This window comes from Capricornis sumatraensis, chromosome 3, assembly GCF_032405125.1.
Source record: "Capricornis sumatraensis isolate serow.1 chromosome 3, serow.2, whole genome shotgun sequence".
NCBI classification, from domain to species: domain Eukaryota; kingdom Metazoa; phylum Chordata; class Mammalia; order Artiodactyla; family Bovidae; genus Capricornis; species Capricornis sumatraensis.
In genome coordinates, this window is record NC_091071.1 from 40,183,373 (window position 1) to 40,206,550 (window position 23,178).

The 23,178-nt window shown below is 56.6% G+C and overlaps 1 protein-coding gene across 1 annotated transcript; it reads right to left on the reverse strand.

Annotated features, from left to right (window-relative positions):
• Positions 1-16,433: 16,433 nt before the first annotated feature.
• Positions 16,434-21,183, reverse strand: PRSS22 (serine protease 22). The gene is made up of 6 exons (XM_068968414.1): positions 21,123-21,183; positions 20,516-20,542; positions 19,945-20,116; positions 19,210-19,487; positions 17,324-17,481; positions 16,434-16,721 (listed from the first exon to the last, which is right to left on the reverse strand). The coding sequence occupies exons 1-6, from the start codon at positions 21,181-21,183 to the stop codon at positions 16,434-16,436; spliced, it is 984 nt and encodes a 327-aa protein (XP_068824515.1).
• Positions 21,184-23,178: the final 1,995 nt, after the last annotated feature.

A 23,178-nucleotide genomic window follows, 5' to 3' on the forward strand; every position in this document is an offset into this window, starting at 1 on the left:
TTGGTTGATTTGCATGGCGGGAAACAGTTGGGCTTCTTCAAGCAGGAGGGTGTGGTCAGCAAGAGTCAAGGGCGAGTCTCCACCTGTGGCCCCGGACCCTGAGCTCGGCCCAGGACGCAGTTCGGGATGCAGCCCCCGACTTGCCTGGTTTTATGTTGCTGCTCTTCCTGTGGTCATTGCGGCGTTGTCCCTATGCTGCTGGCATGATTGCTACTGTGTGGCTGCCGTTGTGTTGCTGGGGTTGTGTTGTCAGCACTGCTGCTGGGTTGTTGTGGTGGTGGTTGTGCCCTTGCAGCTCCGGTAAGGAAAGCCCCTCAGCCCTGCTGTGAGGCTGGTGGGCCAGGAGCCCGGTCCCGCCTCCCTGTCCCTGGCATGATGTGCGGGCCGCTGCTCTTTCCCCCTGTGGGACTTGGATCCTGGCAGGACTGTGAACTTGGAGTCAGGGTGCCTGGGCCACACTGGCCTGGTGTCCACACCCACGTGCCCACCTGCACAGACAGGAAGGAGGACCGGGCAGGGTCACCTCAGGCACCCCCGGGGTCCCCGCTCTGACCCTCCTGCAGCCCTGCTGGCCTTACTCTTCCTGGCACCCTGGGAGCCCTGAGTGACGGAGTCCAGACTCACACCCTGGTGGGGACTGCAGTCCAGGAGACTCGACAGTGATAGAAAACCTGCATCTCAATCGGGGCTCCGAAGGAGGCAGCCAGGCGAGTGAGACTGTCTCAGTGACTCTGGTGATGGTGAGTCCTGGACCAGCTGGTCATCACTAAAGCCAAACACCCCGTGTGTAGTGCATGTCTGTGTGTCTGTGTGTGTCTGTATGTGTGTGTGTGTCTGTATGTCTGTGTGTGTTTCTCTGTGTGCATCTCTGTGTGTGTGTCTCTCTGTATGTGTGTCTCTGTGTGTGTGTCTCTGAGTCTGAGTGTGTGTGTGTCTGTGTGTGTGTGTCTGTGTGTGTCTATGTGTGTGTCTGTCTGTGCCTGTGTGTGTGTCTGTGCCTGTGTGTGTGTGTCTGTGTCTCTGTGTGTGTTTCTGTGTGTGTATGTCTGTGTGTGTGTCTCTGTGTATGTGTGTGTGTCTGTATGTGTGTGTCTGTGTTTGTGTGTCTATGTGTGTGTGTCTGTGTGTGTGTATCTGTGTGTGTGTGTCTCTGTGTGTGTGTCCCTCAGACCCCACACTCTTGCCAGCAGCAGACAGCAGAGATTGCTCAGCTCCCGGGCTCCTTCTGCCCCTACCCCGCCTCCTGCTGTGTCAACAGTGAGTGAGGAGGAAGGAGCCCGAACCTCAGACCCTGCAGCCTGACCTTGGCCAGGATCCACACTCCAGCCCCTTTGTCCTCTTTCCCCGCAGCTTCCAGAGGGTGTTTACAGAGGATTCGGAAGACTGACACTTGTGCTTATAGAACTCCACCCCAGCCCCAGCCTGGAAAACAGACAAAGAGGGTTCTGTTGGGGCCCGTGGGGTGTGTCCTGGGGGGCGGAGGGAGCCCCGCCTCCAGCAGCTCCTCTTGGCCCCTGGCTGCCCACGCCCTGCTGCATGGCTGAATGTCTCTCAAGGCCCCGGGGCTGGCTGGTCCCCGCGTCCTGGGCGTCTGGCGGCCCAGGACGAGGCCCACCGCCCAGGGACAGGATAGGGGAGGGGCCGGATGCTGCACTGGTCAGTGCTGTGGAGGAGAAACAGCTCACAGCGCACAGGCGAGGACCCTGCACGGCTCAGCTGAGACGTGGGTAAGGAACAGGTTAGAGGCCCTGGAATGTTCCGAAAGCCACGGGGCTGACATCTGACCACAGACCAGATGAGGAGCAGGAACCAAGCCCAGGATAAGCCACCCCCCCAGCCTGGACCCCAGGGCTCAGGTGTGGCATGTGCCTGGTCTCTGAACTTTCTAGGACCACTGAGAAGGAGCTTATGGGCACCAGGCCAGCTCTGCCAAAGGCCTTGAGCGTCTTGGCCCCGGGTTCCCAGAGCAGCAGCAGGAACTCTGCAGGGAACCCCGGGCCGTGGGAGTCTGCAGCGCATGGGCACGAGGGCTGCAGGGACACAGGAAGGGACATCTCTCCCCAGAGGGCACCAGATGGACCCTGGATGGACATCTGAATGCGGGGGCAGAGCGGTGGGGGGTTTAAATCCCACAGCTCACTGGGTCAAGCACGTCAACTCTCCTGAAGATAGGAGAGGAATACCCCTCTGAGAGGTGCTGTGAGGATTAAATGAGATCACACTTGTGAAACCCCCGGGCATTAGGCCTGACCCCACGGGGGTTCAGGATCAGTGCTAGCCTTCCTTCCATCCATCCATCCCTCCCTCCATCCACTACTGCAGGAATAAATCAAATCACAGAACTGCTCACACACACACGAAACTCTTCCACAGGAGTAGCTTCCACCAGCAGCACTCATGGGGGGATCAGAGTCCTTGTGAAGGAGACAGCAGAGAGCTGCCTATGTCTGCCCAGTGAGGACGCAGAGAGAAAGCCACCATCTGCAGGGCAGGAGGAAAGCTCCCTGGGGATGGGGGCTTGCTGCTTCTGTGTGCATGATGCATACGTGTGGAGAAGCGTGTGCAAGCTCCTGTTGTCGGGAGAGCTGGCAGGGGTGTGTGTTTGAAGAGGATCCACCAATGGGCCTGCAGTACCTTTGGAGCTCCCGTGTGCATCCCTTACAGCTATGCACTTGTGCTCTGGGAAAATGCACCCCCCATGCCCTTGGATAAGTCCTGTCAGCACCCCCTTGTCCAGGCCAGCAGCCAACACTTCCTCCAACTCCCATGCTAGGTACTGCATCCTGGAGTCCCGGCCAGACAGACCTTCCTTCTGAGCTCACAACCTGGCAGTCTGCAGAGAGAAGGAAGGCTCCCAACTGACAGAAAAATCTCAAAAAGTGCCTGACGCTGGGCTGGGGTGGGAACACAAGCCCCTCTGTGTCGTTTCCTGGCCTCTTCCTCCAGCAGCTGTACCTGCTGGGCTCCTAGGCCTCCTGCGTCTCCACCTCCCCAGGAGGATCCGAGGATCTGGGGCCCCGGGAGGGCTTCTCTGCCCCCTGCAGCCGGCTGGCCCTGCCCTTCCCCAGCCCAGAGGCATCACGGGGCTGGAGGCCTCTGGGGGCATGTGTGGAGTTCTGGAGGACAGGTGAGGGCTTCACCTTTGCCACAGGAGTCAGGGGGGGCCTGAGCCCTAAGGAGCCTGTCCAGGGGGCCAGTGCAGGCCCAGAAGGAGGGGCCAGCTTTCTGGATAAAGCTGCCCTCTGCTCCCTTCTCTGCACAAAGGTGGGTTTTTATATGAAGCCACCCCTTCCCTGATAGGTCAGTTGGTAAAGAATCTGCCTACAATGTAGGAGACCCTGGTTTGAAACCTGGGTTGGGAAGTCCCCTGGGGAAGGGACAGGCTACCCACTCCAGTATTCTGGGGTTTCCCTTGTAGCTCAGCTGGTAAAGAATCCACCAGCAATGTGGGCAGACATGGGTTTGATCTCTAAGTTGGGAAGATCCCCAGGAGAAGGAAATAGCAACCCACTCCAGTATTCTTGCTTGAAAAACCCCACGCACAGAGGAGCCTAGCAGGCTACAGACCATGGTTTCAAAATGAGCTGAACACGACTTAGTAACTAAAAAGACAAGAGAAAAAAGGGGCAATTTTCTACTTCTATTTTGCACGATTGCAAAGTCTGCTCAAAGGAAAACCTGCGCCCCTGCCTACAGGGGTAAGACCCCGGCATTCACCCTGGGTGGAGAAGGATGTCACTGATATCTCACAACCCCTGTGAGGAGGAGCTATTTCTTCCCGCATATAACAAGGGGGCAATTGAGACACGTGGGTGACCTGAGCTCCCCAAAGGGGGGCCAGGGAGGAGGGAAGTGGGGGTTCAGACCTGACAGGCTCTGACTCCATGCCCACAGTGACCCCTGTGTTGAGTTCTGTGACCCTATGGCTCTTCCCAATGGTCGGGGAGGCTGTGCAGACCATCCAGTCACAGGGAGCCTGGACCTGCTGGACCATGAGGCCCCCAGATCCCCAGCCCTCGAGAAGGCCCCCACTCCCTCCTGGACAAGGTGATCCCTCAGCCTGGCCCCAGGTGCTCTAGGGAGAGCTGGCTGGAGGATCACTATCCTGGGGTCCTTGCTGTCAGTCATCCCATAGCCCACAGGGCCCAGTTCATCCCCAGCTATACCAGACCCGGCTCAAAGAAAAGGTGACAGGCATCTTCCAGTGACAGGCCATGGAGGGCCAGGCCCAGGCTGTCTCTACCACCTGCCACAGGCCCTCAGAACTGAGCTGTCTGCTGCAGCTCTGAGGGTTAGAGGGGAAAGCCCAGGGCACACAAAGCTCTGCCCAGGCCTGAATGAGGCCCTGAAGCAGGTTCTGCATGAGGAGGGAGCCCTGAGCCCCGTGAAGCTGCTGGGGCAGCTACGCTGAAGCGGCTGAGGGGTTGAACCCTGTTTGCTCAAACTGGGAAGGGCTCTCAGGACACCTCACCACGGCTGAGGTCAGGGTCTGGTGCGGGGTCCAGATGGGAAACCCAGAGGTGACGGTAAAATGCCCCAAGAGTCACGTGTTGTTTGTGGTGACCACGAGGCCAAGGCAGTAAAGAGCGGGTCCCCTCCCCCGGATGGCTCTGCGGATTCCCCCAAGAAGACCCCTCCCCAGCTCCTTCCTGTCCCACTGGCCCCTCGACTGTTCCTCCTGCCGGGGGGCCACACGGCCCAGGAGGGTATAAAGGGCCCAGAGGAGGGTGCCCAGGCACGAGACTCCCGGCACCAGGACGGGACCACAGGACTCCGCAGGCCTGGTAAGGCCCCGCAAACACCATGCTTGGGCCCACGAGGTCAGGGGAGGCCCCTCTCTGAGATGGGATGGCCTGTCCTCTTCTCCCCAGGAGCCCTTGACTCTCCAGCCAGAAGCCATGCTGCTGTGGCTGGCCCTCGCCCTCCTGTGGAGCCCCACCTGCTAGGTACACCATAAGTCTAGCTGGGGGTTCCCCCCACCCATCCCCCTGGAGGCAGCCCTCACCCCCCTCCCTCTGTCCAGGGGGGTCTGGGCCAGCCCCTGTCACAGACAGACTCTGCTCTCAGGCCTGTCCCCTCATCTGGAGGGGCTGTGTCCTCCTCTGGGCAGAAACAGCCAACATGTCACTGTGTGTTTATTTTTTCCTCTTCCCCACCTGGTTCTTTCATATAATAGAGACATTTGGGCCTGGAGGAGGTACCTATTTCTGTACCTCTAGAGACTTCCAGACAATATCACCGGGATTTGAGAGTTTACGGGTCATTTTGGCTGTGTTAGAAGGTGAGTTGAGCAGGGCCCAGGAGCCCCTCACTGCATCCCGGCCCCTGCCCCAGTCTCGGGAACCTGGGGAGGGGGCTGGTCCCTCCTCCCAGCACCCTCACTGGGGTGCTGACGTCTCCTGAGTCAGCTGGGGCCTTGGGGTCCTGGAGCCCCCAGCCAGCACCTTCTGCCTGTCCCTCTTCCTCTGCTCTTTCCTCCCCTGCACCCCAGCCCTCTCCCCTCCGCTCTCCTCCTGCAAGTCCGGGCTCTGCTTCCTGGGATGACCGAAAGGGCGGGGTGCTTCTCCCCATTGTCTCCTTTCAACCCCAACTCAGCTCAACCAGAAATGGTCTCTCAGTCTGAGAATGCCTATGGGAAAGCAGAAGTTCTGCCCAGGTTAGGGTCAAAGAGAAGAGGAAGCAGGGTCAGAGTGGACCACTGATTGAACACTAGCAGCGTAGAGGCAGCAAGCCCAGGTCTTCCCCTAATGGTTAAGCTAAATGGGGGCTTTGCGCCAGGCCTGGGGTAGATATTTGCTCTGCATTTACAGGATCCCAGGGAGCTGAGGAGAAGGAACGGGCCAGAGCAGCAGGCACCATGGGCGCCAGAGTGTGGGCGGGGCCAGTGAGAAGGGGACACTCTGGGATGGACACTGAGGTGGGGGAAGGTCACAGAGACGGGTCACCTGCTCCTGAGTCCCCCACCTGGTCTAGTGCAGTGACTGGGGCTCCAAATGCTGGGCCCGGGGTCAGCTCCCTTCTCTGAGCCGTGAGACCAGCTGCACCTCCTGAGGGTCACGGTGACTGGGCACTCTGGGGAGCTCTCTTGATGGAAGATCTCAGTGATTACTCCACAAAATCACTCCCACTTTGCAGATAAGCAAACTGAGGCCCGGAGAGACTGGGTAACAAGGCCCAAATCACAAAGCCTAAAACTGGCAGAGCAGGGGTTGACACCAGGAAGCCTGACTCAGGTAGCAAAGTCCCTTCAGGGATTATGCCACAGTGACAGGCTGTCCTTGCTGGTGACGGCGGGGATAGAGGACCCCGGATTTGGGGTCTCCAGATCCTTCAAGGCTCCCCCTTCTTCTAATTTCCAGGTGAGACACGGCTCCTCCTGAAGTAACTTATATGGAGCTCAAGGTCTGAACCCTCAGGAATTCCACCTGCAGAAAGGTGAGCACATGACAGGAGCCCTCGGCTCCTTCAGGCATTTCCTCTCCTACTTGGTCGTGCACACCAGCCTATGGCCCTTCATCCGTTTTGGATGTCCGCATGTGCAGTTCTTTATCGCCTCCCCTGATGACAGCCAGAAGGCGCTCACTGGAGTCTACGGACAGTATACGGTTCAGGGCATTACCAGCATCGGCTCTGACTGGGATTACCCTTCAAGTTGAAGCAAATAGCACTTCAACCAAAGAGAAATGACCCCTCTGGGTCCGCAGGGCTGGGCCATGGGTTACCCTGCCAAGGCCGTCTGGCTGGTGGTGGGCACAAGTCACCAGGGACCTGAGTGCAGCCCTGAATCAGAATCCACCAATAAATCCAGCTTCTGCAGCGACAGTGGGTCCAGGGTGCTCCTTGGTCAGGGACGTGAACGAGCCTTCTGAGCTTGAGGGGACGAGGCCTCCAGGGCGGATCTCACTGAGCAGAGCTGCAGGAGGAGGCAGGAGGGGGTCCGACACCCCAGGGCTGGGTGATTCTGACAGGATGCAGGGCCTGCCTGTGAAGACCCAGGCCGATCCCATAATCTCTGAGGATTCGGGACTCTCAGAGGCCCCATCCCTTGCTCACTGCTGCAAGCCCATGCAGGTGGCCTGAGCTGTCCAGGCTCAATTTCAGGATTCTCTGAGTGTGCAGGGACTTGGGGAAGCCATTCAATCATTCATTCACCCATTCAGAACAGGTATGCCCCCTGGCTGGCTACAGGCTCCCTGGACTCTGGAGGAATAGAGAATGGGCCATGCACCCAGCTGGGGGTTCCCCATGGGGAATGGACACAGAAGCAGATGGAGGCAACTGGTGCTTTCATCTGCAGTGATAGTGACAGGTCTACCTCCCTGTCCTCAGTCGCATGCCCAGTGGAGGGTGTGCTTCAGGGAAGCCTTCCTGGAGGAGGCAACATCTGAGCTAAGTTTAAGAGCTGAGTGAGAACTGGCCAGGTGGGGTTAAGGGAGGGAGGCCTTCCAGGCCAAGAGATCAACACGGGAATGGCCAGAGCCAGGCATCCCCAGGACCCCACTTCTTGAAAGGCGGGCATCTGTTACAGCCCGAAGGGAAAGGAAAGCAGCCCCCAGGCCTGGCACATTCTCTCAACGCCTCCATCAGACTGCAGCAGCCTGCCCCTCAGCCACGGTGCAGAGGCCACCCTGTCCCCCCTCAGCCCTCCGCCCGGAAGCCCTAGAGGGACAGGACTGCTGCTTCCCCGCTTGCAGAAGGAGGAAATGGAAGCAGGGGTCCCAATGGTGCCTGAGGGAGACCCTGCCAGGGTTCCCCCTTCCAGTCAGCGTAGGTGGGCACACGGCTGCGGACACCAGGCCCGGGAGGCCCCGAGCAGCCTGATTGCCAGCTCACAGTCTGGCCCGGATCCAAGTCCCACTGAGGGGACAGAACAGCAGCCCCCATGTCACCCTGGCGACAGGGAGGTGGGGCCTGAGCCCCAGGCCTCCTGGCCCTGAGCCTGTGGACCTTCTTCTGAGGCCGAGGTTCTGGGCAAACATGTGCTTCCTGGACCCTGGGGTGTGAGGACAGGGCGGGGACACGCCGAAAGAGGACGGCTGGACGCTGTCACCTGTTGGAGCCTTCCACTCACACAGGGGCCAGAACAGCCCTCCTGGGGGAGGCTGGTCCTGGGGCCTGGGCCATCCTGTGTGCACCGCAGGCTTGTCTCCCCGGCCCTAAGGGGCATGGTCGCCTCCCTGAGGACCCCCGCCGGTTCCGGGACTGGATCTCTGGCTCCTCCCACCCCACTCCTCCCTCCTCCCAGAGTTGAAAGCAGGGGCTCGGAGAGCAAGTGTAGGCCCCAGGCTTCTACGTGGGACCGAGGGGCTCTGCTAACCTCACAACCTCTGACCTCAGCTTCATCGGCCCAAGCAAGGGCAGAATCCTGGACGCTGGACCAAGGCCCCAGTCCCACCAGCAGATGTTGCCCCGGGGATCCACAGTTTAGAGAGCAGGGATCCTGACCCAGCACGCTCCTGGCCTTAGGGGCGGGGTGGGCAGGGGAGATGGACCCAGGAACCGCAGAGAGAACTGTCCTGGGGGCCCTGCTGGGGAGGTGTTGCCACAAGTCCTGGGCCCAGGGCAAGGGCTGGTGAGGTCAGGTGGGAGACAGAGCCCCACCCTCCCGCCCCTCGAGCCCGTCCCCAGCTGACCTGCGGCGGCCACGGTCCTCGGGGGTCCCTTGGTCTCCCACAGTCTTCCTGGCCTCCCTGGAGGGGCCACACCCTGTAGGGCCAGGCCGGTGGGGATGGGGCCCAGCCTCGCACATCAGATGTGTCTCATCCTCTGTTTCTCCTCCCGTGTCTCCTACACGTGCGCCCAGACCTGGAGGTTCTCAGGCTCCTGTTCTGCCTTTCCAGGGAGATGGTGGAGAAGGAGGCCTGGGACAGCAGGCTCATCTGAGGCCACCCCCTCCTAGAAGCCACGGTCTGTGGAGCTGGCCCAGCCTCCCCAGAGTGGACGTGGAGCCTCGCCATCCTGCAGGCAGCTCGTCACCCCTGTGTCTGGGAGACCCAGGGCCCTGCTCACTCCCTCTTCCCAGAGGTAACTGTGGCTCAGGGATAGTAGAAATTCCCGGGATCATGGTGATACCACAAAAAAAAGCCTTCATTTGTTATGCGTTGGGTAGGGCAAGGAAAGTTGAATAGTGAGTTTGGTGTTATTGGAATTTCTCTGATGAACTTGACAGTTCCAGTGTGGTCCGTAAGCAGAAACTAACCCCAAGGACCCCAAACGCAATCCTCCTGGGTGATGGGGTCAGCAGCATGAGCTGAGGGCTGGAGGTCAGCTCATGGCTGGAGCTAGAAGCTCCTTGAACATGGCCCCTCAGGTGCTGGCCTCTGAGTACAACCTGTTAGACCCGCAAGCGCAGACCTCACGGGCTTGACTGCAGGGCGGGCTGGTTTGAGCTTGCTTACAGTGTAACCAGGGAGAGGCGGTCGGTGCGTGTCAGACTGTCATGTTCATGAGGTCCCCACTTGACCTTGACCCAAGCAAGGAAACGGAACTGAAGGAATAATATGAGAACCTGCCAGTTCTCATAGAGCAGGTCCCTACAGATCAAGTCAGCCTGTAGGATTCTCAGACAATTTCTGGGCAGAGTGAGGCCATCTGGAGAGACTAAACGTCTGCTAAAGAGAGAACACGGGGCTTGAGTGAAGAATTAGAAAAATGAAAGGGATGTGTCCACATTGTCTATGAAACTGATGACACGGATCATACTCATTACCATTCACTCGAGAAACATTTACAGGGTCTTCCCTGGTGGTCCAGTGGGTAAGATCTTGAGCTCCCAATACAGGGGACCCAGGTTTGATCCCTGGCCAGAGAACTAGATCCTGTATGCTGCACCTAAGAATTTTCACACTGAAGCTAAACATTTGGCATTTTGCAACCAGGACCCAGGGAAGCCAAATAAATAAATAAAAATATTTTTAAATAAAAATTAAAAAATAAACATGGTGTATTAATCAGTTTAAAAGAAAGAAAGAAAGAAAGAACATTTACTAACATCTGCTATTTTGCCAGGATCCTTTTCTGGACACTGACCACATCAAGGTGTGTAAGATAAAGGTCTCTCCCTTCGTAAGCCCAGAATATTTCCTGGGAAAGATAATCAAGTAAACAGAGAGTAATGCGAAACCATGACAAAGGCAGGGACAGAGGCTTACCTTCTGGTTGTGTGTGTTGGGGAGGGGATGATAAAGAACAAATGGACCAAATAGTATGCTAAATAGTCATAAACGTCCTGGGAAAAGAGAAAGCAAGAAAAGGAACAAGAAGGGAGGGAAGGGACGTTGCTGTTGTAAACAGGATGATGACAGGGTGACACGTGAGCAGGGACTGGTAGGAAGTGAGGGAGTGGCCCTGCAGTCCTACGGGGGAAGAGGAAACTGTGGGTGCAAAGGCCCTGAGGCAGAAACGCTCCTGTTGTGTTCCTGAGCCCAGCCGGGAGGCCAGCAACGCTGCTGCAGTAACCCAGGAGGACAGAGGTGAGGAGGGAGGCCGAAAGGATGACGTCATTCACTCTGATTAGGGTTCGCAATAGAGGAATGATGGGATCCGACTTCAGTCTCTTGTTTTTCTTTAAAGCTGGAGTCAAGCAAGGACTATTTTTTCCCCCTTGCTGCTCACGGGCTTTTTCTAGCTGCAGCGAGCAGGGGCTCCTCGCCCTCGCGATGCACAGGCTTCTCACGGCGGAGGCTTCTCATAGCAGTGGCTTCTCTAGTTGTGCAGCACAGGCTCTGGGCGCGTGGGCTTCAGTACTTGCAGCACTCAGGCGCAGTACTTGCGGCGCATGGGCTTAGTTGCCCCGCAGCATGTCCGGAATCTTCCAGGACCAGGGATTGAACTGGTTTTCCCTGTACTGGCAGGCGGATTCTTAAGCACTGGATCACCAGAGAAATCCCCGACTTTGGTTTTAGGAGAACCACCCTGCTTGCTGTGTTGAGAACAGCCTGGTGGGAATAAGAGCAGAAGTAGGAGGACCAGACAGCCCGAGGGGGAAATCTGGGATAAAGAGGAGAGGGGCTTGGGACAGCGTGGGAAGAAGTGACCAGATCTGGACATATTTTGGAGATAGGATAGAACCCACAGGATTTGCTGATGGCTCGAATTTAGAGAATGAGAGCAACAGAGGAGAAAGGAAGGCTACATGTTATTATGTTGGGATTTTTAAAAAATCAGTTTTATGGAGGTATGGGCTGCCCTCGTGGCTCAGATAGTAAAGAATCCGCCTGCAATGCAAGAGACCTGGGTTCAAGCCCTGGATAGGGAAGATACCCTGGAGAAGTGAATGGCTTACCCACTCCAGTATTCTTGCCCGGAGAACCCCATGGACAGAGGAGCCTGGTGGGCTACAGTCCATGGGGTCCCAAAGAGTCAGACATGACTGAGAGACTAACACTTCCACTTTCACTTCATGGAGATACAGTTTACACAGAATAAAAGTCATCATTTTTTTAAAAAATGCAATTCTTTTTTTAAAAAAATATTTATTTATTTTGGCTGCCCAGGTTTTAGTTGTGGCATGCGGGATCTATTTCTCTGACCAGGGATGGCGCCCAGTTCCCATACACTGGGAACACAGTCTTAGCACTCCAGAAAAGTCCCCTTGAAATCACCATTTTTAATAAACTCTAGTTCTGCAAGTTTTGATAAATGCATCCAGTCAGGTAACCATCACTGCCATCAAGATATAAGCCAGTTGTGTCATTATTTAAAAATCCCCCCATGCGCCTTTGGGGGCAGTCCTTCCTGCATCCCAGCCCCCGGCAACCACCCGTCTGCTCTCTGGCCCTGCAGCGCTGTCTTTTCCACCACAGCGTCGCATAGATGGAATCGTGGTACAGAGCCTCTGGAGTTCCGCTGTCTCCCCTCAGCAACATGTGCTTAAAATTCACTATGTTGTGTGTGCATGCGTGCGCACAGAGTCGCGTCAGTCGTGTCCAACTCTGTGATCCTATGCACTGTAGCCCACCAGGCTCCTCTGTCCATGGGATTCTCCAGGCAAGAATACTGGAGAGGGTTGCCATGCCCTCCTCCAGTGGACCTTCCCGATCCAGGGATGGAACCCAAGTCTCTTACAGCTCCTGCATTAGCAGGTAGATTCTTTACCACTAACACCACCTGAGAAGCCCCCTGTGGTGTATAGTTTGCTCCTTTATGCTGATGAGTAGAATTCTGCTGAACGGATGGACCACAGTTTGCTTATCACAGTTTGCAACTTGGGTTGCTTTCACTTTCTGTCAATTCTGAATAAAGCTGTTATGAATATCTGCAGACAGATTTTGTGTGAATATGTTCTCTTCTATCTTGGATCGGTCTTAGGGGTAGGGTTGCTGAGAGGATATTCAACCTTATATGAAACAGTGAGCATCTTTTCCACAGGGGTGAGGTCACTTTTCACTTCAGTTGCTAGGTGTCCTTGCCGACCCTAGGCGTTGTCCGTATTCTGAGGTTCCTAAACTGAGCGGTCGGAAGGAAGGAAGCCTTGTGCTGAGATGGGAAATTCTATCAGTGCAGCAAGCTTGAGAGGAAATATTGGGATTTGTTTGGAGTCATAATAAGGTTGAGATGGCTATATGATATGATATGTACAAGGGGATGTTGAGTATTTGAGTGGACGTGGGAGAGAGAACTCTGGAGTCACCTTTATGGATGGTGAGCAGAACTGAGAAACCAGATGCTATAACCCAGGGATGCAAGGAGGTGAAGGAGCAGAGAAGCCCCAGCACTGATGGGGCATCCACCATGCAGAGGGTGAGAAAGTGAGGAAGAACCAGCAAAATAGACTATGTTCTGTGAAAGTGATTATTCCCTACTCAGCATGAATTGAGACAACTGTGTCCCCGAAAACTGGTATTTGCCCTTGTTTGTCTGTGTGTGATTGTTTCATAGCTGCCAACAGGAAATCAGACCCACGCGTCCATTGGGTCAAGGTTGAGAGGTGATGCAGATGAACTCGGCCCCCACAGTCTGACACACGCCGCCCTCCCCCGTGCCCTGGTTGCACTCTTACTCACTAGCTCACTGCCAGTCTGCCTGGTGTCGTCATGTGAGGTCTAAGGCTGCAGGCTTTGAAGGTCCTACTCACAGCCCAGTCCTAGTTCCCGTGAGCTACTTTGTGATGCTTTGAGCACAACCACCTGGGCACTGGTAGCAAAGTTTGGCTCGAAGCTGGGAAAAACCATTCTCTACCTTTATGTAGAATCCCACACTCCCCAGGCAGTCTGGGGAGCTTGGGGAGATGTTGCCCTTGGCCTGGAGACTGGTGAGCTCATAAGGGCACCATCAACAGGGGCAATGATGAAATAATTCCTTCAGTTGCCACCTCAGGCTGCAGCATTGACTGGGAGGCTTTGAGCAGGAAAGCGAGAGGAAAAAAAAAAAAAAAGACTTGCTCTTTTAATATTTATTTATTTACTTACTTTTTATTTGGCTATGTGGGGGCTTAGTTGCCCTGAACCTGTAACCCCTGCATTGCTAGGTGGATTCTCAAAAAGACTTGATAATCTGCTCTTGAGTAAGCACGATATGAAAGCCTGAAACTAACGGGAGCACCCCCTGAAGGTCCAAAGCTCTTGTGGGCAGCTGTGAGCTCAAAACCTTTATAATCTGTTTCCATGACAACGAAAAGAGTTTTCTGTAAAAAGCCAAAATTTTCCTGTAAATCTAAAACTATTCAAAAACAGAGGGTCTGACACTGGTATATCAGTTACTGACGCATTTAGCTGCAGCAAAAGAATATCTGACCAGCAGTGGCTTAATAGCACACAAGAAGGATAGAGGCAGATTCTCAACCACATCCTTACACCCGCAGCTTCTGAATCTTTGTTCACTGCCAATTTAGCACATCAATTCGTAGCCTCATGGTGATAAGATGTCTGCTAAAGGCTAGGTATTACATCTGCATCTTAGAAGGAGGATGGTGGGAAAGGATCATGCTAGCTGAATAGGTCCCTTCTATCAGAAAAACAACAACAAAGTCTTCCCAAGAAACCACCCATCAGATGTCTGCTTCCATGGCGACCTTGCAGGAGACTTTGGAAGGGAGTATCTAGCTTTCCCTGTCTCTTTGGTAGAGGAAGCAAGGGAGGGGCATTGGAATGGGTTTTGCCTTAGCCAACCAAAGGAGTCTGCCACCAAGGGGGCTCAAAGGTGTGGCCTTCTCAGGGGCTTCGGTTGGGACGGCATTGAAGGTAGGGGTGGAGGGTGGCGAGGGATGGGGCATGGGGGAAACTGAGGCACAAGAAGCAGGAGCCAGAGAACAAAGATGGAGACAGAGAAAGGGTAAGCGGACAGGGGCAGGACGTGGGGGAGCGAGGAGCAGAGGGAGAGCCTGGCGGACAGGGGGGAAACCGAGGCAGGGAGGAGGGCGACGGACGAGGTGGCGGAGGACTGAGCCCAGAGAGGCGGGAAGAGGATGAGGGAAGCGTGGCGACAAAGAGGGACCAGGTCACAGAGGGAGGGGCCACACCTGAGCCACCTGCTCACTTCCCAGGCCGGTTCCCAGGCCAGATTAGCATTTGTTTACTCGTTTAACATTTCTTTATTTATTGGGCTGTCCCAGGTCTCAGTGGCGGCACACAGGAGCCCCACTGTAACACGCGGGCCTCTCTAGCTGCAGCACGCAGCTCTAGAGCGTTTGGGCTCACTAGTTGCAACATGTGGGCTTAGTTGCCCCGAGGCATGTGGAATCCTAGTTCCCCAGCCAAGGATCAAACCCAAGTACCCTGCAAGGGAAGGCGGATTCTTAATTACCGGGCCAACAGGGAAGTCCCAGTGTGTGTGAATAAGAGCAACCCCACAGCATTTACCTTGATCTGATATTAACCAGATGCGTGAGTGGATGCCAAGTTGACTCAGGCGTGTTTGACTCTTTTCCACCCCATGGACTGACTGCAGCCTCCCAGGCTCCTCTGTTGATGGGATTCTCCAGGCAAGAATACCGGGGTGGGTTGCCGTGCCTTCCTCTAGGGGATTTTTCTGATAACCCAGGGATCGAAACTGAGCCTCCTGTGTCTCCTACATTGCACCCAAATTCTATATCACTGAGTCACCAGGGAAGCCCAGTATTAACATGCGGGTGATAAAAAAATACAAACAAAAGTCTTAAAACAGTGCTACCAGTAAAGGATACCTACCTACCAACCATATCAGTACTGCCTTCTCAAGTCCACCGCACTGACATTTCTCACTGGGGACCCTGGAGCAGCCACGCATCTCTGTCCTCTTCATGGCTGGGCCTACGTGTCTTCCTGTTGGAAAAAATCTCTCGCACACACTCATCAAACCAACCACCCAGCCCTCTCTCTGCACGCTGGGAAGCCTGGGTGGGGCTGGCACAGGGTCCCAGAAAGGGTTTGGCCTCCCAGGCCCTGGGAGGAAAGGCAGGTGGTGGGAAAGGGGAGCCTGCATGAGCACTAGCTGGTCCCAGGCAGACCCCCTGGTGGCCTAGGACTGGGCTCCCAGCCCCACCCGTGGGGACAGCTGAGGTGACTCAAGGCTCCCCCCGGCCCCCAAGCAGAGACCTGCTGTCTCATTGTTTTTCTCCTTCGTCCTTCTGAGGGAGGATTCAGAGAGTTGGCAGTGAGTTATTCAGTGAGTCAGCTTCTGGGAGCCCTGGCTGCCTCAGCCCAAATCTGAGACACCTGGTTCTGCCCGGCGGGTGGAGGGGGACACCCCACTCTCTTGTGTGTTTGGGGGGTTCTCTCAGCCAGCCCCATTTCAGAAATTCAACAGGCAGGTTGTGGGCCTGCCTGGCCCTGCAGCCCCCACCTAGCTTTCAGGTGACAGAGCTGGGCCTCCTGTCTCCTCTCCCTGCTGGCCTCCCTGGTGGGAGGGGGTTATAAAAGGCCAGCGCCAAGGTCAGAGGTCAGGATGTTGACTCCCAGGTGGGTAGGACACCTGGCTCCCTGGCCAGGCCACCATCCATACTGCTACCTGCCTGCCCCCATTTTAACCCCAATCGGACCCCTGCTGACCAGTGTCCACTACCCAGGGGAGAAAAACAGGAACTGGGGAATAAATAATAATAAAGAAATGGGTTTCCCTGGTGGCTCAGACGGTAAAGAATCTGCCTGCAATGCCAGAGGCCCGGGATGGATCCCTGGGTCGGGAAGATCCCCTGGAGAAGGAAATGGCAACCCACTCCAGTATTCTTGCCTGGAGAATCCCATGGACAGGGGAGCCTGGCGGACTACAGTCCTTGGTGTCGCAGAGTTGGACACGACTGAACGACTCAGAACGGGGAATAAATAATTTATTGAAGTTGGAGGAATAAATAAGATATGTGGGTGCGGTTACAAATAACTGTAAAAAGCATTGACATGTATATACACAAAGCCGCTCCGGGCCTAAAGGGTGGGGCCTGAGCCCGGAGAGGGGCGGGGCCTCCCGCGGAGGCGATCCGGCGCCGGGTCGCGGGCGCCCCCCGGAGGTAGACGGCTTATTTACAGCGGAGGAGACCGCGAGAGGTCTCCCCTGGTCCCTAGTCCGCGCGGCGCCTCTCGGCCCCGCGCCCCCAGGGCCCAGCCCCGGCGGCCTGTGGGCCCGCCCCGCTGCGCGCGCCCGCGGAGCTGCACCCCCTGCACGATCCTCTGCACCCAGGAGCGGTGGGCGGCCAGACTGATGTAGACCCCGGGCCGGTTGCGCTCCGCACAGCCCTCGCCCCAGCTGATGACGCCCGCCAGCAGCCAGGTGCCCTCGACCTGGCACATCAGGGGGCCTCCGGAGTCGCCCTGAGGAGAGGAAGGAAGGTGAGGGGCCCGCGTGAGCCAAGGGGTGGGCAGAGCCCAGCACCCGCGCCGCAGCAGGTGGCGGACGGGCCATTTCTCCAGACCTTGGGGCCTGGACCAGCGAGGTCCTAACTAGCGCCCCGGGGCAGCGAGGGCCCCCCTTCCCAGGTCACTCCTGGCGAGAAGCACCTAGTGCTAGACATTCTCCCTCACAGCGCTGGAGGCGCGGGGCGAGGGCCGTGATCTGCCTCACTGATGAGGAAACCACGCTCAGAAAGAAGAGTGTCTCAGACCAGCTGTGCAAGGTCCCACAGTCGGCCATCCTCCTCCCTGTAGCCTGCTGGGGGCGGGGGGCCAGGACCATAGCACCCACTCCTTGGATGCGGCTCCCTGAGAATGGGGTCAGGCACACCCCATTCTCACCATGTCCCACTACGCCTGATGTATGAACAAAGGCAAGAACAGCTGAGCCAGGCTGGGGCCGGGTTCTATAGGCATCTCTCTAGGGGGACTGCCAGGTCAGGGCAGATTCTAGACGGAGGCCCAGCAAGGTGAGGGGTGTTGGAGCTGAGTGGGGCAGGGCCGGGAAGGAGGCAGGTGCTCACCAGACAGGCATCTCGCTCCCCCTCCAGGTAGCCAGCACACAGCATGTCCTCGGTGATGGCGCCCTGCCCAGCTCCCCGCCAGTACAGGCGGCCGCAGGTGGCCGAGTCGATGATGGGGACCTTCAGCTTCTGGAGGGTCTGAGGGTGGGGCAGGGGCACTGGGAGCAGAGAGGAGAGAGTCAGGCTTGGGAGGCTCTCCTGCTGGCCTCCTCAGTCCCCTCCATCCCCCTTAGGAGCATTTCTCAAAGGGTAAATGGGTCAACCCTGTCAGGCTTGGCCACGATGCCCGCGGAAAACTCAAATTCCAGGGCTCCACTCTGGACCTACTGAATCCTAAAGGAATGTGCAGCCTGAAATTCTGAACCTTTAATGAGATCTCTGATGCCCACAAGAAGGTTCAAACCAATGACCCTGCTTGTCCCATCTCAGGCACTACTTTATCCAGCTTGAGGACTGCTACAGACTAACGGCCACTTGGTGTTGAATGTTATCGGGACTTGAAGGACCTCCCCATTCCCTAGAGGGATTGCAGACCCTAGGGTTGGTTGGTCACTTTCCCCAGTCCATAAATCCAACTTTCACAGGAGCCCCTGAGAATGACCATGGGGAGGCTGGGTGAAACTTCAGTGTCAGTGGGATTTCTCAGATGCCCCAAATGGTGTCATTTCTCTTAATTCTTCTGAAATCTGGTTAAAGTCCCATTTTCTTACATTTTGTCCTTTCTTAGTCTCCCCTCTCTCCCTCTCTCTCTCTTTCTACACACACACACACACACACACACACACACACACACACTACAGCTTTTCTGCTTCTTACTTTCTAATCTGCTTTGTGTTCTAGATGAGGTTTTCCAAACTTTCAGACTTGGTTTGTCAATTATATTTTACCCTTATGGGGAAGACTCTTGAGAGTCCCTTGGACTGCAAGGAGATCCAACCAGTCCATTCTGAAGGAGATCAGCCCTGGATGTTCTTTGGAAGGAATGATGCTAAAGCTGAAACTCCAATACTTTGGCCACCTCATGCAAAGAGTTGACTCATTGGAAAAGACTCTGATGCTGGGAGGGATTGGGGGCAAGAGGAAAAGGGGACGACAGAGGATGAGATGGCTGGATGGCATCACCGACTCGATGGACGTGAGTTTGAGTGAACTCCAGGAGATGGTGATGGACAGGGAGGCCTGGTGTGCTGTGATTCATGGGGTCGCAAAGAGTCAGACACGACTGAGTGACTGAACTGAACTGAACTGAACTGAACTGATGGAGAATTGCATTTTTTCCTGGGAATTTTGCCTGCAATTGTGTCATGATGCCACCAGGGGGCACCTACTTCTGACTTGGAATCTCAGGGCTGTTTTCTCATTCTCCGGGTTGGGCTTGGCCCCATAGAAATCTCTAGTGTGTGTGTGCTCAGTCACTAAGTGGTGTCTGACTCTTTGCAACCCCATGGACTGTAGCCCTCCAGGCTCCTCTGTCCTTGGGATTTTCCAGGCAAGAATACTGGAGCAGGTTACCATTTCCTTCTCCAGGGGATCTTTCCATCCCAGGGATCAAAGCGGCATCTCCTGTGTCTCCTGCATTGGCAGGCGAATTTTTAACCCCTGAGCTACCTGAGAAGCCCCAGAAACCTATCAGTCTTTCCTATATCACTTCATAGCTTGGTTGATCTGGCAGTCAGAACACAGCTTAAGTTACCTTTTAACTAGAACTGATCTGAAGTTGTCTACCTTTGTTTCTAGGTCATCACATTTCTGGGCTGCAGACCATCTTTTTTCCTCTGGATCATGCTCGGCCCCTGGCCTCTGTTCTTTGCCACCCATGGGACCTGTATCTCCCAGTGTTTGCTACCCTCTGTCCCCACCCACCCCCGCCCCGGAAGAAGCCGCACCTCCATCTTGGACGCTCCCCCAGCCGGCAATCCAGCAGTCGGTATCCGGAGAGAGCTGGACGGTGGAGTCGGGCAGGCAGATGGGCAGGACGCGCTCAGAGAACTGGATGGCGTGCTCCAGGTGCACCAGGGCGATGTCAGCGCGGGAGCCCTCCTTCCAGGAGTACACAGGGTGGGGCTGCGCCCAGGCAATACCCACCTCCTGGGACCTCGGGCCAGGGTTCCCCAGCTGCCAGGCCCCCAGCAGTACAGAGAACTGGGTTGGTTTGTCCAGATTACTAAAAGGAAGAGGGTGGGGGGTTGGCATCAGCCAGGAACTGCTGGGTGGCCAGGAAGGGCCTGGGAAGTGTTTCTGGGGAATGGCACACATATGAAGGCCCCTGGAGTGCAAAAGGGGGCCGACCCTGGTGGCTCAGTGGTAAAGAACCTGTCTGCAATGCAGGAGACAGGGATTTGATCCCTGGGTCAGGATGAACCCCTGAAGAAGGGAATGGCTACCCACTCCAATATTCTTGTCTGGGAAATCCCATGGACATTGGAGCCTGGAAGGGTCCATGGGGTCACAAAGAGCCAGACAGTCCTGGGCACACATGCACTGTGTGCAAAAGAGGCTTCTGGGCGGAAGCCAGAGCTCTCCTGAGGGACCCAAGACCGGACGGAGGCCTGGAAACCCGGGCTGGATGGGCAGCCTGGGGTCTGGGACACTGAGTGGAGGGGCGGGCGGAGCGCACGTACTCCTTGAAGCAGTGGGCGGCCGTGAGCACCCAGCGGCTGGTGAGCAGGGAGCCCGCGCAGTGGTGGGTGCCGTTCTTCCGAATGCTCACGACCCAGGGCCACTCGGCGTCGGAGCTGTCCTCGCCCCCCACGATCCGGTTCAGCTGCAGGCGCTTCCCGCAGGCTGGGGGGCCTGGCGGTGGAGGGGGGTCTGTCAGACTCTGAGCGCTGTCCGTCCCCCTTCCGACTCCCCTTCCTGGCTTCGAGCACCGAGGCCTGTGCGCCGCTCTCCCCTCAACCCGGCCCGGCCGCCTGCCTGCCTGACCCTTCCGTCCTCTGCCCTCCCCGAGCTGGGCACTTCATCCTCTAGTCCCCTGGTCCTTTAACCTGCTGGGGCAGCTCAGTCACCCCCTGCTCCACACACACGCACACATCACCTCTCCTCCTTGACCCTCTGGGCCTCCTCTCCTGCGTGCCTTCTTCTTCAGCTCAAACCCCCTCCTGCCCCACTGCCCACTCCTGATCTGCCCCCCACAGACAGACACATAGGCTTCCTCGCTCCCCCGCTTTCCTGAGGTCAGTTCAGACTCACCAGCCGTCTTGACAGCATCCAGTGTGGCTGAGGGCAAGAGAAAGAAAGGGTCAGGCCGGTGGAGGGGCTCTCTGGTGCCCTGAGACCCTCCCCAGTGGCTGAGTCCCAGGGCCTCAGGGTTGTGCTGCCGGGTGGGGCATTTCCTGGAGCCTAGGCAGGGCGGGCAGAAACCTCAGGCCCTGGCTGTGAGCGTTGGCCTCGGCCTCCCCGTAGCTTTGTGTCCAGCCTGTGCCCTGGGGGCTGTGGGGGCCAGGTCTGGGGTGGGGGTCTCATGGGGGGTGAGCATGAGAACTCTCTTGCAGGCCCCAGGTCCAGATGCTGCCTCCCCAGCAGTGAACCAAGGAGACGGGGGAGACAAGAGTGGAAGGGAAGAGGGTAAAGCAGAAGCCGAGCCAAGAGCCCTGAGCGCTGACCGGGCCTACGCGTACCTGCAGTGTTTCCTGTGCTTCTCATGGCTGCAGGGGAAACTGAGGCTCAGAGCAGGCAAATTACAAAACAGAGAGAGCAAGACAGCAGAGGAGAGGAGAGGAGGGACTCAGCAGGACCAGGGAGGAAGTGGGGGGCGGGCAGTGGGGGAGGCCCAGGCCAGCAGGCCCTCAGGACTCACCTGGAGCGGCCAGAATCAACAGGGAGGCCAGGACCCCGAGGGGAGTCGCGGGAACCACCATGGCGCGGCGATGGGAGTGCCCGGTTCCCCCGCAGGCCGCCCCAGGTTTTATCCTGGGAGGCGGAATGCCGTCGGACCAGTCCCCCGAGTGAGTGGCAGTAGGTCATAGGGAGGGGTGGGGCTTCCAGGAGGAAATAAGCCGTTAAGGGGTCTGGGGGGTGGGCTTCCAGCTGCACCCTCTACCTGGGGCCTGCGTGGGGCTCTGCAGGGGCAAGCGGCGACCCTGGGCCCCGGGGTCTAGGCTGGGCCTTTTCGTTGACTGGGGGGATGGGGCAGAGGAAGGCCCCCCAAGCTTGAAAGGGAGGTGCCAGACCCTGCGGGGCCGGGAAGCTGGGTGTGGGCTGTTGGGTAGGCCCCGGGGCCTCAGGGAGGTGGGGGCTGGCGAGGGGCTGCCAGAGGCTCCCTAACGGGCCCTGTGACTCAGCGGGAGACCTGGCCCAGCCCGTTAACCCACTTCCCGAAGGCCCATGAATCAGGCCCCCAGGAGCCACCTGTCCCGGGTCCCCCTTCCTGTGGGCCCCGTCACTGGGCAGCCAGAGGACTCATCTCACCTGGATGTCCAGGATGCCTAGGTGGGGCAGCAGCTGTCCAGGCGGCTGAGACGGATGTGGCTGCCTGCAGAGGCCAGGAGGCCCCAAACCCCCCAGCCCCTGGTCTCCCGGGACCACCCCCCCCCCCGACTCCTCACGGGGTGAGAGGGCTGCTGGGTGGTGCTTGATGGGGAGCCCCAGGAGCGGGGGTGGTGTTGGATCCAAGTACTTCCCTGAGGAGCCTGCCCGCCTGATCCCAGAGCCCCAACCTTGCAGTCCACCCTCCAGACACCCGAACCCCAAGCAAGAGGAGTGGGGCTGTCTCCAAAACAAACTGTGTATCTCTGACCTTCCGTCATTTCATCCACAAACTTTGTGCTGGCCTTCTCTGTGAATGGACATAACAGGAGGTAAACCAGTCCCTCCTAAAGGAAATCAACCCTGATTATTCATTGGAAGGACTGATGCTGAAGCTGAAGCTCCAATCCTTTGGCCACCTGATGTGAAGAACTGACTCACTGGAAAAGACCCCGATGCTGGGAAAGATTGAGGGCAGGAGGAGAAGGGGACGACAGAGGATGAGATGCTTTAATGGCATCACCGATTCAATGGACATGAATTTGAACAAACTCCAGGAAATAGTGAAGGACAGGGAAGTCTGGTCCATGAGGTCAAAAAGAGTCAGACCCGACTTAGCAACTACTCTGTTTCATCAACTGTGCTAAAGGCTATGACTGTGTGGATCATAACAAACTGTGGAAAGCTCTTAAAGAGATGGGAATATCAGATGATCGTACCTGTCTCCTGAGAAACCTGTATGCAGGTCAAGAAGCAACAGTTAGAACCCTGTATAGAACAACTGATTGGTTCAGGATTGAGAAAGGAGTGCGACTGGCCTGTCTGCTGTCACCCTGTTTATTTAACCTCTACACTGAACTCATCATGAGAAATACCGGGCTGGATGAGTTACAAGCTGGAATCAAGATAAGCAGGAGAAACGTCAACAGCCTCAGATATGCAGATGATACCACTCTAATGGCAGAAAGCAAAGAGGAACTAAAGAACCTCCTGATGAGGGTGAAGGAGGAGAGTGAATAAGCCAACTTAAAACTAAATATTAAAGAAAACTAAGACCATGGCATCTGACTCCATCACTTCATGGCAAATAGAAGGGGAAAGGGTGGAAGCAAAGACAGATTTCCTCTTCGTGGGCTCTGTAATCACCGTGGACGGTGGCTGCAGCCATGAAAACAATAGCCACCTCCTTTAACCTGCAAAGTCTCCATTATTATTCCCATTCTGCAGATGAGCAAACTGAGCCCACTTAGGGAGGTTAGTGACTTACCCAAGGTCTCCCAGCTGGTGAGTGGAGGAACCCAGAGGTGAACCCCGTTTCGGAGCCCAGTCCAGTAGACGGACCAACCGGGCTCAGAAGTGCTGGGTAGGTGGGAGCCCAGGGGAGGGAC